The sequence below is a fragment of the Mytilus californianus genome, unplaced genomic scaffold (genome assembly GCF_021869535.1).
Source record: "Mytilus californianus isolate M0D057914Y unplaced genomic scaffold, xbMytCali1.0.p SCAF_9, whole genome shotgun sequence".
In the NCBI taxonomy this organism is placed as follows: domain Eukaryota; kingdom Metazoa; phylum Mollusca; class Bivalvia; order Mytilida; family Mytilidae; genus Mytilus; species Mytilus californianus.
In genome coordinates, this window is record NW_026262745.1 from 68,161,416 (window position 1) to 68,179,552 (window position 18,137).

At 31.4% G+C, this 18,137-nt stretch overlaps 1 protein-coding gene across 5 annotated transcripts in view; it reads left to right on the forward strand.

The window, feature by feature from the left end:
- LOC127714683 (uncharacterized) overlaps window positions 1-18,137 on the forward strand; it is a 230,980-nt gene that overhangs the window by 25,884 nt on the left and 186,959 nt on the right. For 3 of the 5 annotated variants that reach the window (XM_052220748.1, XM_052220746.1, XM_052220747.1), the window contains exons 2-6: window positions 1,966-2,069; window positions 7,963-8,111; window positions 10,213-10,515; window positions 11,406-11,472; window positions 16,184-16,248. In XM_052220748.1, the coding sequence (XP_052076708.1) occupies window positions 10,290-10,515; window positions 11,406-11,472; window positions 16,184-16,248 (358 nt within the window). In that variant the 5' untranslated portion in view covers window positions 1,966-2,069; window positions 7,963-8,111; window positions 10,213-10,289. Of the gene's footprint in view, window positions 1-1,965; window positions 2,070-2,556; window positions 2,604-7,962; window positions 8,112-8,831; window positions 9,007-10,212; window positions 10,516-11,405; window positions 11,473-16,183; window positions 16,249-18,137 lie in introns of those variants that run through there. The other 2 variants (XM_052220749.1, XM_052220750.1) reach the window with 2 other exon arrangements.

The following is an 18,137-nucleotide window of genomic DNA, read 5'->3' on the forward strand; positions in this document are numbered from 1 at the left end:
ACTTGTCCCTCTCCCATACACTCTGCTTACAATTAATGGTTTGTACTAGTTCCTTTTGTAATGTATAGTTTTTCATATTTGACATTTTTAATTACTGATTTTGAACATGATTGTTACCGATGCACTTCTGTACAAAAGAGCGATTGATCGCTATTTAAGCTTTAAGCATACTGCTTTGTTTTATTCAATAATAAAGAATTATTTGCAAATATGAAATTAAATGTGTATGATGTACAGTTTGAATTATGATCAGCAGCAAAACAACTTTATTACAAGCTGTCGTTAATCCTTTATAAACAATGCAGACAGAAGAATTACTTCGATACATTGGAAATGTTTGTATATTATATTGTAAACAAGGGTTGTGTTTCTCATTTGAGGATCAGAAGCACTAAACACCTTATAAACAAAACAAAAAAGCAAACAAGAACAAATACAAAAAAAAGTAAAACGTGTACAAACTTTATTGCAAGAATATTATTTATTTTTGCATATAAAATAACCGTTGATGTGGTTAATACCTAATTAGCAGCTTTTGTTCATCTTATTCTTTCAAAATAAATTCAAAAATAATTATTTAGTTAAACATAACAGTATTTTCATATGTTTTGACAAAACAATCTGACGGTCTTGAACCGTGCGGAATGTCAGCATTCAACGGAAGATTTTTGTATATTGCGTTTGGAAAATGAACTATCGGTTGATATGGCGTAAAGTAGTCATGCCCTGGAACATCTTCACCACTAGCACCAGATGCTGTGGATACCTCATCTTTATCATGTTGGTAGATAACAGCTCCATGATTAGTTACTTCGACTGTGAGAGCATTTTCATCAATTTCGTCATAAGCATTTTCTTGAATACTTGGATCTTCAATTGGACCCATAGCTGCATTTGAAATAATGTAGTTGCTGTGTCGTTTTCTTTTGTAATAAACTGCACACATGGTGCAAAATACCATGTTAATAACTATGCCTCCCATCCCTAGTGCTAAATATATGGGAAAGTCACTAAGAATGTCTGAAATATTTTATGAAGGATAATTATTATTACATCAATGTCATGCTTTTTTATATGAAATATAAATATATATGATGTGTGCTCTTCCCCCCGAAAGATTACATAGTCATATATGTAATATGATTTGGAGTTTGTTTAGCATAAACATGGTCTATTTTTGTAATTACAAATAACAACCTCCAGAAGAAATATGCATTTCCTTTGAATCTCTTAAAATGGTTTGAGTTAGTTCAGAAATGTTTTAATTTGTCCTTTATGTAATCATTTCATTCACAATCCTTTGTTATTATATAAAAAGACAAACTCAAATTTCCTGAATGTTTTGCCAAACATCACCAATTTGTGGTGTTCCTTAAAAACACTAGACTATCTATACAATTATTACATATTGTAGTTAGTTGGTAATCCAATCCATTTTAAATTCGGTTTAATAAATTATCATAATATCACGACTAAAACGTTCTGTCTACCAGTGTCCTCCAGTGACATTAAGAATGTCAAAAGTTTCATAGTTTAAAAAACAACAATAACTTAGGTAAAAAGCTTTACAAAACAAATAACCCCAGTCAGCGATAAAGTTAAATTCAATGTCAAGGATTTAAAATGTGTTACTGTAATTTTAGATCAATATTGAAATAATCAAATGTGGACAAATAAATACTTTGAAATAAAGCAAAAAGGTACCACCTCATAAGTAAAAGTTCATACCGTTTTGACGATCTGTACTTGAACGATCAGTTGCTGTTGCAGTGGTCCAAGTTGTTAATGTACCTTTGAATATACAGTACAATGCAAAAGGAAGTGTTAATTTTTAATCTCGATGCACATTTGGGCTTAAATACAAATTAAATAAAAAGTAACTAATAAGAAAATCAATCGAGAAAATGCCATTTTAGTTGTGCTGGGAACATTAGTTCATAATTATGCACCCGTTTTGTTTTTTAGAGTATGTTAATATACAGCCACGTCATCTTGGGTACGTCTCCACCTATAACTAGAGAACTGGACAACCAAGAGTACATTATACATTTCCAGGTAAAAAATGAAAGGTAAGCAATATAAAATACCAAACATACGTAATATCAAGTTAAAATATAGAAAACATTGAAGTCATATATATTTTGTTTTGCTTATTGACGTCATCTAACACATTTCTTGTTCTTTTAAAAAAACATACAGTTATGAAACGTGAAATCATTAAGAAACACATCATTATATGTAAAGCTGTTCATGACTATAATGCATGCATTACACCAAAAAATCTACAAATAATCATCATACTTAGAACTTCGTAATTGCATTGGTAGTAATCATTTTTAAACAACACGAACTCAATACTGTCGATGCCTTCTCTCCCTGGGCACCGAACATCACCCAATGGTGTTTTTAGGGCGTCTTGTTTCTCAGTCTTTGGTGTACTATTTAGTGTTTTGTGGACCTGTATGTCTTTTCGATTTTGCCATGGTGTTGTCATTTTCTTTTCTTTTTTATTCGTTTTTAATGTCCCGTTGTTATTTTCCACTTCTTTTTTTTTACAGCTGTGAAATAGTTCAGTTGAAATCAACATTATGTACTTTGCAAAGGTAACGTCACTTATATCGTACAAATAGTTTACTGAATGGATGCTACGATAATCTATGATGTTCAGGTCATAATAACCCATTCAACTAGAAACAAAAATTGATGAAAGTCCACATTTTTTTGTAAAACATATAGATTAGGAGATGGCCCTTTCTCAGGTTATTATCCTGAAACTCCAATATCAGTCTGCCAGACTAGTTTGTTTACATTCCAAGACGTCTATTCAGCCAAATCCACTAGAACAGGGTCTAAATCTAGAACTGGTTGAGGAATACTTACTGCATCAATACAGAAACAGTCATTTTGTACTTAAGTTATTATATACTTATGGCGTACGTGCGCAAACAGGCAAATAATCCTCTATCAACTCGAACACTAGATGTCAGGTCGGATTTATATGAGTTTACCAGCCTTAATACTATTGCCAGCATTTGGGAATGTTCTTTCACCTATTCGTTTTGCTAAAATGTTCTGATTTATTACATAATTATGCAGAAGAACATATCGTTGTTTAATACTTAACAACATGGTATCAACCAGTCGTTCAAGTTAATCTGTATAGCCGTGTTCCAAAGCCCGAATACCAACCTGAACCTGTTGTGATATTTGTGATATCTGATTTACTGACGCATCCGTTAACATGGTGACACCTAAAATGTAATTTTAAAACAAAATGTATTTTAAAACTGCTTCAGTTTAATCGGTTACTGTTTCCTGGTAAGAATATTTGTATATTGAAACCTAAAAATAAATGAAAATAAACATTTGAATAAGGAGATTATATACACTTAATGCCTGTGCAACACAGAGAAAAGAAGGCACCTAGATGTCAGCATACAGTCTCCAACAACATCAATTGCATGCCTTTGAGATTGTCAATCTTCATAAGGTATCTTAAAGCAGATATTTTGATTGCTTTCAAACAATTCATCTAGTATTAAGAGTAGACAAGCGAGTTAACACGTTATATATGACTTACATGGCCTTTTTAATGACTTACAGTGGCATTTTGACATAATTCTCTATGACCATACCTGTGAACATTTTTGCCTATTCTTTTGACCAGTCATGTTGATCATCGTTCACAAACCAGAACTTTGTTCAGTTCTATTTTAGACCGGTCCTGATTACAATTCGGTCCATAGGGCTGGTCTTAGTTAAAAGGTCATCACCTTTTTTCTGTCAATAGTGTAACCGAACACAGGCAAGTCCATGTTCTGTCAACACGATTTTACTTCAAAACAAGAAAATTCAGGATACCACATTTCTATTCCACGGTCACCCTTAGCAAGTGATAATTACAAAGAGCAAATAAAAGAAAAGTTCACACAACGTGTAGGCTTGTGTATTTATGAAAAATGATCACTGAAATTGACTGTTCACATGTTAACGGTCATCTTCACCTATGTATTGACCGATTCGATGTGTATGTGTCTCAAATCAAAAACTTCAATAAATGCCTGTTTTATTTCAAGACTTAATGTGTAATTGAACTCTTATCAGTAAAAAGTAAAATAACGAAAATACCGAACTCTAAGGAAAATTGAAATCGGAAAGTCCCTTATCAAATGGCAAAATCAAAAGCTCAAACACATCAAACGAATGGAAAACAACTGTCATATTCCTGAATTGGTACAGTAAACTACACTGTAATTAATATCATAGATACATATTTATTAATGCATACCTTTGATATATTGCGCAGGTACACTGTTGTACACAAAACTTGCCATATGTATTTGATGAACATGGTATACACGGATTTCCTTCATTTGACTCATATCCTTCTCTGCATTCTGTTATTAGAAATTAGTCAGACATTAAATGAAATTTATATCAGTTAATTATACGACGCTGAATGGCGTATTGAAGTTATCGATTGGCATATGTAATTGCTATAGACATTGGATAACCTCAATACCGATGTAATGAATTATGTTTACGAGAATAAAACAAAAGAAGTTTGTATGTATGGCAACATCATCTCACTGATTCTGATATAGAAGACATACAACATTGTGTCGCATAGTTTAACCCCGCCGCATTTTTGCGGCTGTCCCAAGTCAGGAGCCTCTGGCCTTTGTTAGTCTTGTATCATTTTTAATTTTAGTTTCCTGTGTATAATTTGGAGATAAGTATGACGTCCATTATCATTGAACAAGAATACATATTTGTTTAGGGGCCAGCTGAAGGACGCCTTCGGGTGCGGAAGTTTCTCGCTGCATTGAAGACCCATTGGTAGCCTTCGGCTGTTGTCTGCTCTATGGTCGGGTTGTTGTCTCTTTGACACATTCCCCATTTCCATTCTCAATTTTATGTATGGTTTGTATTATGACAAGTACATTATAAACAACATCAACGTTTTCTGATTTCAAACTGACCATACAAACACTGAGTATATGCAGTTTGTTTCATTTGTATCTGAACATATTTATTGAAGTTGTTTAAATGAATAAGCTCACTGTACAATATTGAAAATGCCCAAAAGAACTTAATTATTCTAACAAGATTGCAAAATTTAAGATTGATCAACACTAAGTAAAAAAATGCATCCTATGCATGTCCCTCAATATAACTCGCGCTGGTTGTAAAAAAACCAACCCAGTCGGTGACCGTAATCGCGTGGAAACCGAGGATGAATTAACTAGTAAATTTACGATTACAAAGATGTATCGGTTTGAAGTATGGCAAGTTCTTCTAAACAGTGGTGTTCTTACATTGTTGGAAAATACGACAATTTAAGAAAAATAATTTATACCGCCCCTTAGTGGAATCAGCTTATCAGCTTTGTTACTACAGAGATAAAAAAAAAAATAAACAAGAAACAATACAAAAACTAATAACATAACAAAATCACTCAACTCATTTAATTAAATAACAGTCATTGTACTTTTTATTAAGGTGTAGAAAAAACACTCATCAAAGGTACCAGGTTCATAATCGTGAATGCCAGACGCGAGTTGGTTGATGAAGTTGTACGTTTGATTTTGTCAGTTTTCCCCTTTTTTTAATTTACCTTAGAGTTCGTTACTTTTCTTTATAAATAGTTTCGTCTACAAATGCCGCATCATTGCAACCCCAAAAAAACAAAATTAAAAGGCCAAATCAAATACAAAGTTAATGAGCAATGATGACCTAAAATTCCGAAAGATAAAGTTTTCTTTTGCCTACTGCATTGCCATTCTGAAAATAACAAGTATTATGTCAATTTTGCAAATGAATGTTTTTTTTCTGCACTCTCGGATCATTCAATTCAAATTAGTATTTACGCAGTTAACTTTTAGGCAAGTCATTCTGAAATACCTACCGACACATGTTCCGTTTCTGTCTTCATAATAATCACAGCAAAATTTATCATAGCTAGCTGTAGTTCCATCTGGATCATTTTTACTGTAAAATGAAAATTTATAAGGAAAGTTTGTTGATAACAAGAGGAAAGTTTTCTTCTTATTATTATAATCATATTTTATCATGGTTATATCAATGTGTTTTTTTTTTTATATTATTAAACTTTGCATCAGTTAAAGAAGGAATTCGTATCAAATCTGTTTCATATTACTTTATTTACACTGACAATATTTTCCAGAATATTTCATGACTTCTTTTAAAAATCCAATTATGTTTATATGCTTAATATCTATTTGTACAACTAACATAAACTTCCACTGAATCGAATCATCTGCTGGTATACTGTAAGTTTCCGTGAGTATGACCAGCCAAGTAGCTAAGTACTTTGGCACTGACATGAAAATACGGGTATTGTGTTATTCAAAGTTTTGAAACTTAGTAAACCTTTTTGAGATACTACATGCATATTATCTAGGGGAAGTATGATCGGATTTTGATCTGCCTGAGTACATTAATTCTTAGTCTTTTTTTTTTTGGCGATAATATGAAACCTTTAAATTGTCTGCCCTTTTCCCTACACTAGTAAATGAATTTTAGTCTGAAATGGTCATGTTGATCTGAAGAAGATCAACAATACATTATTCAGTCATATTCAGGGTTTCAGTCAATGTTCAGACTTTTCCATTGCAGTCATTTCAGTACTGTTCAGGCAATTCGCTTGCAGTCAATTCAGTACTGTTCAATTGTTTTTCAGACAGTTTAGTATGACGTTAATGTGAACAGTTAAATAACAAATACTGGACATTCTAAGCATAGACCGAACAGCTCTGAATTTACTGCAGGCGAATTGTCTGTTCAGTACTGAATATAACGCAGTGGATACATCTGAAAAAATGACTGAAAGTCTGAAAATGACTGAATAATTTTTTAACAGCTGTTTAGATCAAATTGACCGTTTCAGATCCAAATTGGTTTACTAGTGCTAGAATTCCGCATGAAAGGCACAATTGAAATTAATAGTCCAACTTCGTTTCATGAATGCAAATGGCTAAGATCGATATAAATATATTGAATTTGGAAAAAATATATCATAATTTATATAAAAATACTCACATGTTGTTTTGCATCTCAAACTTGATTTGTTTTTGTAGCAACATCCGAACATAATCTGAATACTTAGCATATAACCCAATGTTACACCCACACTTATTAAACAAATCGATTAAAGTTTTTATCAATATAAGATATTAATGAAAAATGATCAATCGTCTTACCCAACCACATTCTTTCGGGTGCATATTCCACTTTTGTTAAAGGCATAACCGATAGTAAAAATAACAAACGCCACTGTCAGCTGTGTTATCATTGTAGCATATACGAGCATCAACAAGGAAGAATTTGTAATTAAAAAAATGAGTGAACTAAATTATAGATGATTTATGCATGTTTTAATTGCAGGTTAACAGATAAATATCAATACTGTTTAAAGTGTAACAAATTAAAGTTATTGCAGTAGTTGTTTATATATAAATAACAAAACACGTAAATAAACTCATAAGACCAAGGAAAGTTGATGTACAACAGTGTGTATGAATCTTTTTTTTTTTTAAACATGTGCAAAATTAATTGTATTTGACCTGAATTAAATGTATAATACATTGAAAAATTGCATTCTTGATTTATAATATAATTGTCTAACAAATACATTTTTAAAAGTTACTTCTGTAACAAAAATTGAATTAAAACATCAACCGATTGACTATTTAATTCAGTTACATAAAATTGTACATGTAAGATTCGGTTTGGGAATTGTTTACATAACGTTACATTATAACCAGAAAATCTCGATATTTTCTTACAGATCTTTAGAATATGTATTTATTTTCGCGATTTTATGGGTTGATATGTTTAAAACTTACATAGCAATCAAAATCAATTACGTTAATGTATACATAAAATATGCCTAACATTGTACAGACTATTATTCATATAGTTGAATTTTATTTATTGCAGCTTAGACGACTTCCCTCTTCAACAATAATGTTTGAACAGTGTACTTTAGATTTGAATTTGTATAAAAAGAAATGACAAAATGATAACATGATTTTCTAGTGAATGTGACATTTAACAATATGGAATTCAGTTTCCGTATAGCTATTCAGGTAGGCAAATCTACTGTTAATTAATACATAAACTATTTTTACAGGAATCAAAGATCACGTTTGTTTTTTTTTTTATTAGCTTGCTGTCATGTATGGATTATTTGACATAGATACAAAACATAAAGACAAACAGTTGAATATTGTTTAAACCGTCCTTGTAATTGGTAAAATAAATACTAATATACCCATAAATGTAAACAGATTGCTTATCGAGTAGTTATATAATCGTTAAAAAGATAACCGAACAAGTTAAAAAAAAGAAATTAAACTTCATGTATATGAGTTTGTTGTTGTCAATAACGCGTAAGGTTCCCTAGGAAGCAACATTTGTATATCCGAGAAAAACCGAACCGGGATTTGGACAAGGATTAAATTATATAAGATACATGTATCTATAACAGGAAAATTTACATAATGTACTGTACTTGATAAACAAGATTTAGTTTCTAATCCGTACTTCCACTACTAATGATTTTCAGCATTCATCACATTTCAGAGCTGATTTTATGAAAAGAATTAAACACATGAGTATACGTTCACGATAAATTTCTAAAAGACAGCAAAATAACAAAGATACTAGAAATCGATTTTAATACTATGTCTTGTGTAGCTGAAAAAAATGTTTCACGTAAATGCAATAACCATTCAATCATGACACAACGTCACATTTGTCCGATAAATCGTGTAATTAATTATTTGGTGTTTATTGATCAGGCTCTTCTCTATTTGACGTTCGCAGAAGAACTCAAACTGCGATGTCCTGACCGCTCTCAGTGGAATCTCCGATTCCGAGCATTTTGTAAAACCTCCAGTGAATGGTACTACTGTTTATTTGATAAAAATAGTGAACGGTATAGAGAGGTGTGCAGCAACCAGGAGTCATTTCATAAACCTGGTAAAAATTTGTTTATGTTCCATCATAAGCTAAGCACTGCCGTTTACAAAGTAAAGTTAAATACCCCTGTGTCGGAAGAACGTTTTGATTTGGTCGATGATGAACATCATGTCAGCAACAAGCTTTCTGACAAAGAACTAGTTTATTATGTTCAAACACAATATCATCATCACACTGGTCTTTTTTTTTTGTGGTGGTGAATTGAGGGAGGAGGAGGGGGAGAAGTCACCCTCACATTAACACATTAACGGGAATATCATTGATATACTATTGTTGATTTGGGTATAAGCTTCATTATTTATTGAGATTTTTTTAATTGGTGGTTCAAAAATGAAGGTATTTGATACTTTGTCCTCGTCTTTCAATCCTTCACTATATCCGAAATTATAAGTTAAAGGTGATTTTTTTCCAATAGCACAATGGACCCTAAATGCATTAATCAGTGTTGAACATAACAGGCATACAAAAACAAATTCATTCTTTAAATGAAATAAATCTTAAATAAGTTTATAGTTAAGTCTTAAAATTATTAGCATTTTTTTTTTTATTTTACGTCTTCAAAAATGCTTTTCTTAGCTTTGAAAGGACTTTGATTATATGAGTTTCGTCAATGTAATCCAATGCTTCTTATCCTGTAATACTTACATCCTGTCGAATGATTAAAAAATTTACGACAATCATTGTTTAATGTTGTTTGCCGTAGAACAAGTAATCAGTTATGTCACAAAAATATGACTGACAATATTCTTAAGCTCCCTTAACATGCTTAATGAATCATCGACATACTGTTTATGACTTATGATATTATAGTTATTAAGCAATCGTTATCGCTTTTGTCATGTTTATATTTTTTAAGTCTTCTTCAAACTTTAAAAAAAGACGTTTGGTAATCATTATACCATTTAACCTATTCAAGTATACACAAGTTGATAACTCATTCATAAGTGCTTATCTGTTAATATATTCCCTTTGATCAAACCATATTTTAGAAAATTAACAACATCATTTTCTGACAAAGTTTTTGAATGCATGCATGAGATGGTAGCATGTGGGTTAAAACAATCTTTTGATTGCATTTCAGATACATAACTGACTTTCACATGGCACGTATTGTTTATGATTTGTAGATTTTCGATTCTGATACTTATTCTGTCTGTAATTATACTTTAATGATCTCTGCAAATTAATAGAAATGTTTTGTTTTAGGTTTTAAATATATAATCAGTGGTAATTTAAACGGGGAACCCTGCGATATCAACCGTTTTCAGCCATTTAAGTTTTCAATGGATGGTAATAGTGAATGCGTCTTTTTAAAGTCGTTTTGTACTGAAGACGGTCAAATTTTGCACAATGATGGTACCACAAAAACTGACATAACATGCAGGTGCGATTATACAAAAGGATACGCCTATGTCAATATACCAAAGCATACCTGTTATTGTGATCCCACACATGAAGATTGTTCATGTTACAAAAAGTCATGTGGAGAAAATGAAGTACTAACTGCAGGTGAGCAATGCTTTCTCTCTCAAAATATGCAATTTTGTATTTGTAGTTTATTATTTTCATAAAGTCAAAACGTTCACATTGAGAGTAGTTAAACACCCGCACACCAATTTTCGAAATGCATTTATATGTTTAAGAAAGATTGTCGTTCATCGGTCATTGTCGGTTGGGTTAACTGTTAACAATCTTTTTTTTTTTCTAATAATTAGTTTGTTACCAATTTTCCTGTATTTATTCAATAAAGATAAAGCGATTTTTATTATGTAAAGACCAATTAAATCTACACATTGGCAGCAAAGAAGTGCAAATTATCTAAAGGATTGTATGCAGACTTTCGCTAAACCACTGAAATTATAACGAAAGTACATGTCTTCCTCAATCCACAAAAATTGGTACCCACAAACACTAAATGAATCCACAGTACCATAACTGTAGTTGACCTACTTTTATCTGCAAGAAGTATCTTCAACAACTGATATTTTACCAATTGATTAACATTGATCACTGAACCATTAAAGTAAGCCAAGATAATAAGAAACCTGCATGTTAGACGTATATGCCAAATACATGTGTCTTATTACTCATAATACACGGCCATTATTCGGGGAAACAGTTTTTATTTATGTAGTCGCGCGCTGAACCATAGTGTATTATATCATATTTTCAATAGAGCGTTATACAAGTAACCCTCAATGTGTTGTCGTTGCCGTAAACGTATCTGTATGTACACAGTTCTACAACTCTAGTCGTAGTCGATACAAAAATCCGCTACCAAAATAGGATTTCATAATAAATCTTAAAATTCAATTTAGTTTTTGTTGTTTCTTGTATGGTTTTATTATTATTCGGCATTCAATGATGTATAACATAGACATTTTGTACCTTTTTTCCAGATTACGAATGTATCAAACAAGACCAATGGTATAGAGAAATCAACTGTCCATTTATAAAGGAAACACGGTGAGAAACATTATATTTGTTTTAATTCAACGCTGAAGCTGACAAATAAGACTTAAAATGCGGGTGGTGGCAAAACATTAATTATCGGATCAAACATGTAAAACCAGTAAAATTTAGATAAGATGAGTGATGTTTAAAACCCATTGATCTAGCACACGTCTTGGTTCAATATTTTGTTTTTGTTTAACGTCTTTGCGTAATATCGAACATGTTAGTCATTGTCTTATGTCTGTAATTTTGATGACAAGAAGTAAAAGTTGTACGTTTTAAGGGGAATTGGGGTAGGTAATTTGGATTGATAGTTATAAAAATTTGCATTTTTTAGATTGATGAAATTTACATAGTAAACCAGTTGGGTTTCTTTCATTACAGTTCTTGGAAAAATTCAATATTTCCCTACACTATCATGACTAAACCTAAACCTGCACAACATCTAAGTCCAGTTGATTTTTTTTTTCTCTTGGATTACCCCCAAAAGCTTGCAAAGACTGAGAAAGTTTTCAATCGCCTAATAGCGTTTTCCACATACACACAACACTCCGATAATCGCTAGCTCTTTTTTAGCTTACATTTGTACCTGACCCAAAGTGTAAGTTTAAGCTTTTCCTATTACTTGGCGTCCGTCTTCCGTCTTCTTCGTTGTCCATCGTCGTCGTCCGTTAACTTTACAACCATAATTTCCAAAACTACCGTCCTGAATTTAACCAAACTAATTATGTCGATACTTTATTTTGGCATTGAAGAAGTCATATCATCTTTTGACTGTCCATGACGTTAAAACTCTAGTTCCTTCGGATAGTTTAGTCTCGGATGCATGATTTTTTATTATTAATTGTTTTTGGCTTTTAACTAGCTTTCATTAACTGCGAGTACTCTCAAATCACACTTTCGTGTTAATTTGACCTGTTGATACAATTTGTAATGCATTTTTGTTATCATGTTATTTAATGTTCACTTATTTTGTGTTATATCTCGCCTCACTATTTTCAATATATATCACCTTTTATAAGTGTTTGGTATGACGATAAAGTTTCATTTCTGTTCTCGTACTATGAACAACAAAATTATTTATTTTGTAAAAAAATATTTCCGTACTCTATTTATACCTTACAACAAAATTATTTTCATTTACCTGTGTACGTTATTTTATTTGGCGGCATTTTGTCCAAGACTATGGTTGTCCTTCTGATATTGTTGTACATCTAACCCATTTTTTTTATTAATTTGTATTAACATTGTGTCATAGATCAAATGTATCCGTTCAGTGTATTCCTACTTATTTTTGTTAATATTTCTTTTGATTGAGTTAGGCCATTTCAATTGATATGTGATAGTGCGTCTTTCTATGTTGTGTTGTTACACTATTGTTTCAGGTTTGGGTGAATTTTGGCGCCTGTAAAATTGTTTAGACCCGCTGTATTTATTTGCACCTGTCCTAAGTCAGGAACCTGTTGTTCAGTGGTTGTCGTTTGTTGATGTGGTTGATAAGTGTTTCTCGTTTCTCGTTTTTTATATAGATTAGACCGTTGGTTTACCTTTTTGTAGGGATTTACACTAGTCATTTTTGTTGCCCTTAATAGCTTGCAGTTACGTGTGAGTCAAGGCTCCGTGTTGAAGGCCGTACTTTGACCAATAACGGTTTAATTTTACAAATTATGACTTGAATGGAAAATTGTCCCATTGGCACTTATACCACATCCTCTTATATCTATATGCTACAATCCTCATTGTGGTGTCTAGTTAAGAACTGAATCAGATGATCCAAACTGTCAACCAACATCCGGATATGGCTAAAAAACCAAGATAAGGGTAAAATGCAAGTTGTATCTAATAACTCGAAAACCACTTTATAGAGAGAAAATCTTACAAAGCCAAAAATGTTTGAAATGTTGAGATCTTAATTTTAACTATATACAGCAAAACTATCAGTCCAATTTTTATAGGAGTTATTGCCTTTAAATGACGAATTTTAAAAAAGATTCTCATTTTTGCCTTGCATCTTGAAAACTATAATGTGTGATACAGCATACCTTTTACTCCATAAACACTACTTATCGTTTAATGCAAAAATACTTACCCTATTTATACGATATTAAAAACCTACAATTCTCGTCTATTGGTTGGCGCTATTTGAAAGAAAATAGTTTGGTTTCAATATAACAAAAACATTGTGCAAGCTATTAGCGATTTTTTTTTTATTATAACTTATTCGTCTTTATACAACTTAAGCATTGAAATAATATCGCCAATGGTATTTGCTCTACTTGTTTGTTTGTTGCTTGCAGATATTGTCTTAAACGACAACCATTGAATAAACGCTTTACTGACTGGGATAAAAGAGATAAAACACTACAACGTTGCGTTTACAGAAGTTTGCAATATGAAAAGTAAAAGAATCCTATTTGTTTCTGATATTATTATGTCTACATATTCAGGAAATCTATTCTATTGAAAAGTTTTTATCATTTGTTATTATAGAATTGCATGACCTAAATGAAGCAGGTTTTTGAAAAAGAGAAAAAGAGAAAAACAGATATTGGTATTTCATGTAAAGATGTAATCATCTTTCTTGCATAAAATGTTAAATCACCAAAATACTGAACTCCGAGGAAAATCCAAAACGGAAAGTCCCTAATCAAATGGCAAAATCAAAAGCATATTGAATTATATAGAGATATAGATAGATGTGACATTCTTATTCTATTTCAAATGTCCTCCTGTTTTGATTAAAAAAACAACTTTAATCATAATTTCTATTAAAATTCATGATATTTGATAAAATGCCTTTTTTTCCTTGTCCGAAACTCAGTCATTCTGTAACTGCAGGGTTCAGAAAGTAAATTTTAGTCTGAAACGGTCATTTTGATCTTAGCATCATCTTTAAGAGTTGAACAATACATTATTTGGTCATACTCATTGCTTCAGACCATTTTCAGACTGAGCCACTGGTTTTCCAGTAAACTTATAAAAAAAAACACATGCATCTGCTGTGCGAAATGCTCTATGTTATGAGGAAAATATCTTACATTCTCCCTAATAAATCCTGAATAAGAGTTAGTGACAAAGCTCAGAAAATACCAATCTCTAAGACTCTTGGTTTAAAATTGTCACATCAACTAATGAATAACATCAAACTGTAAAATAAACGAATTTCTTAGAAAGGCTATAACATTTATTTATCTTTATATACAATGGTATGAAGTGTTAAAAAAGAACACTTTCTTTTTTTTGAGTTCATAAAAAATATAACAAAAATACAACACTCCAAGGCAAATTAAAAAAAGGGGATGACAATAAAAATTGACAATATCAAACGTTATCAATCAACGGTACAAGTGAAAAATAACTACCATATTCCCATATAATTGATTAGGGAGTATTAAATCAATGGTGAAAAATTAATTGTCTATTTTAAAAGTTTTTTTAAAGATGACTGATGAATCTTCGTAATATTTTTTATATTTCTGATCTAAATAATGTCTCTCACTTTATGTTGAAAATATTAAATATCATATTAACCATTATACAATGTATCTGACCTCCTTCTCCCGGAATCCTATTGTTTGATGGTTTAATTCCTTTAATATTAATTTATGTAATACTAAACATTTTTTGACGTCCTTTTGTCTCAACTTTTGTTGGGTATCTTTTAATTCTTATTTTTTGAATATATTAAGCAATTTTAATAATCGTCTGAAAACAAGCACTACAAGTCGGTATTGACATTTAAATATTTAGTAATAATTGTCACACATATTCCATGTATTCATAAATCATAAAATTTTCATAAATATAAAATCTTCACTTATCTGACAATTTACTTTAATTTGTTGATTTTCAGAAAACAAATGAATAGTCTTTTCTTCTCATTAAATACCTCTATTTCTCTATATTCTGTGTTCAAGAATCAATGTAGACATGGTTCATTCAACCTTCTAAAATTCATTTACTGTCACTCATTCCTTTTTAAACTTACATGTACAATTTAAATTCACCAAATGGCTACTTATGATAGACCCATTTACATGATTCCATACATCGTTTTCTTTATTTGCTATCTATACACAATGCTCTTCGGCCTTTTCGTGTTGATGTTGCCTACTAAACGTGTAACAATGTATCCCCTTGTTCGAGAAAAATGTGTATTTTTTCATTATGTGTTCATCTGATTGACACATACTTCAGGTAAGACAAGGCAAACTGCCCGATAAACTGTTGATCACGAAGTATGGCAATTAGATTAAAACAATGAAATGATTCAGCCAATCAGATTCGACATAGTTTGGGAAATTACGTTTAGATGCAAACACCGAAATTCGGTGCTAAATTTTTTTAAGTACACTTTCCTAATTGTGTTATTTGTAGGTAAGATAGCAAATTGGACAGTAAAGAAGATTTTAAATTAAATGAAATTTTGATACAAATGGACTCCCCATCGCGATATTCTGGATTAACCGTCTACAGGAACGCTTAAATCCAAACATTTGGCGACCAATGATGTTTTTAAAAAACTCAACTACTCAATTTCATGAACGTATTTCATATTTTACAAAACAATAAAAAAAACTCCGTATTCATCTGGTTTTATGGCAAAACGGACAATACCAGACAGGTACCGTAGATACACAGAAAAAAACATACATATGTATATTAAAACTATATAACCGAACTAATATGTACATGTATAAGGTGAATATTTCTATTCTGAAAGGTGGAATGACAATACAACTGTAGAAGTCAAATCATTACACGATGTTTTCCTTACATCTTTTCGAGGTAACGTATATACATTTCATCTTAATTATGTATCACGGTATGTCCAATTAACATAAGGAATATAGGAATAATATTTTGTATTTTAAATGGCATTCGTCAACATAGTTTAACCCAAAGAGTGATTGATGGCCCTAAATATCATCCATACAAACATATTAAAAAAAGAACATATTAGGAAGTGTTTACTTTCTGTCAAATTTCAAAAATATGTGCAGATTTTTTGCATTCTATCAATTTATATATGTTTACTGCATTTTCAGAAAGATACTATATATGTGTTACTACCATAAAATTGATTGACTGTCATTTACTGGAAAAGAAATGGCATTACAGTACTGTTTGACGTGTATTTACCGTAATGAAAATATCTACAAAAAAACCTACGAATCAAAAGTGCATCTGACGCACTTTTCGGGATTTGAAGTCATGATGACCTCACAAAGCCACATATGTAAAAGTCAAGACTGTATAAAAACCGACTGATGTGAATAGCTATATTACTAAAAGGAATCTAAAAAAGTATAGCCTTACAAAGTGATATATATTAAGTATGACGTCAATTTTTAGTCTACAAAATACTAGTTTTGTTTTCTACAGATCAAACACTAGGTAAAGGATGAACATTTGTCGGGGAAGTGCACGTGAATATGCCCAGGCTGACTTCTGTAAGAAGAGGGGCGATTTGATACTTTTTTTATTACACAGAGACGAATACGCTTGCACTTAAAAATGTATTTTCCTTTTTTTTTTTGTATTTGGCGTATATAGCTTTCTATCTATTTTAAAATATCTGATATACAACTCACCATCTAATATGCATACATAAGAACGAGGCAGAAACAAATCAAAACAGAATAATTTGTACTGCGATACATAAGGGAGGAAATGACATCAAACGGTCAGGTTTACGCATAACAAATCATAAGCCTTATAAAAATAAGGAGATGTGGTATGATTGCCAAAGAGACAACTATTCACAAAAGTTCAAATAAGGTGGATATAAGCAATCATATGCAACCATATGGCCTTCAACAATGAGAAAAACATACCGTATGGTCGTCAATAAAAGGCACCGACATGAAAAATATGAAAAAATTTAATTGAGAAAACTTACAACTTTATTTATAACATGTATAACAAAATAATTTACGAAAAAACAAATATGACAGACATGATCCAACGACTAACACTGAACTACAGACTCCTGACTTATGACAGGCACATAAAGAATATGACGGGAGTAAACATGTTTGTGAGCCCTAAACTGTCCTCTTAACCTGGGACGTGGTATAACAGTACAACGTTTTTTTTTTTGTTGCTTATTTTTGTATCGTTATTTGTATGTGCTGAACATGAAAAGAAGTTATTGTCAATTTTTGCAATATATAATTACATCAACATGCCTTGAGTGTGTAGGTAAAGGTAATATGTTTGGTTACCTTGAACCGTGAAATCATTATTAGGTTAGGTATACTACCCTCCTTTCGGAGTTGTCTAGTCCTACAGACTGATAGATTGGTTGTCTGTCGGACTAGTCTACTTTTAAAGGAAGGTAGTATACCTAACTTAATAATGACTTTACGGTTCAGCTAGCAAACAAGCTTACCAAACATATTACCCTTTACTACTCAAGGCATCTTGCTGTAAGATTGTTTTTTTAATATTAATCGCTTAATATCTTTTTCAAAATATTTCAAAATTTAAAGATGCTGTATGATTGTCAATCCTACAACTATTCACCAAGTAACGTAGATGCAAGCAACTAAACGCCACAGTGCTGCATTCAATTGTTTAATTGTTCAATTTTTTTTTCTGTGGCCTTTTTAGCATACTATACGGTTTAACATTTTTATTCATTGTTTAAGGCCGTCAATTTTTCTTAAATCGTA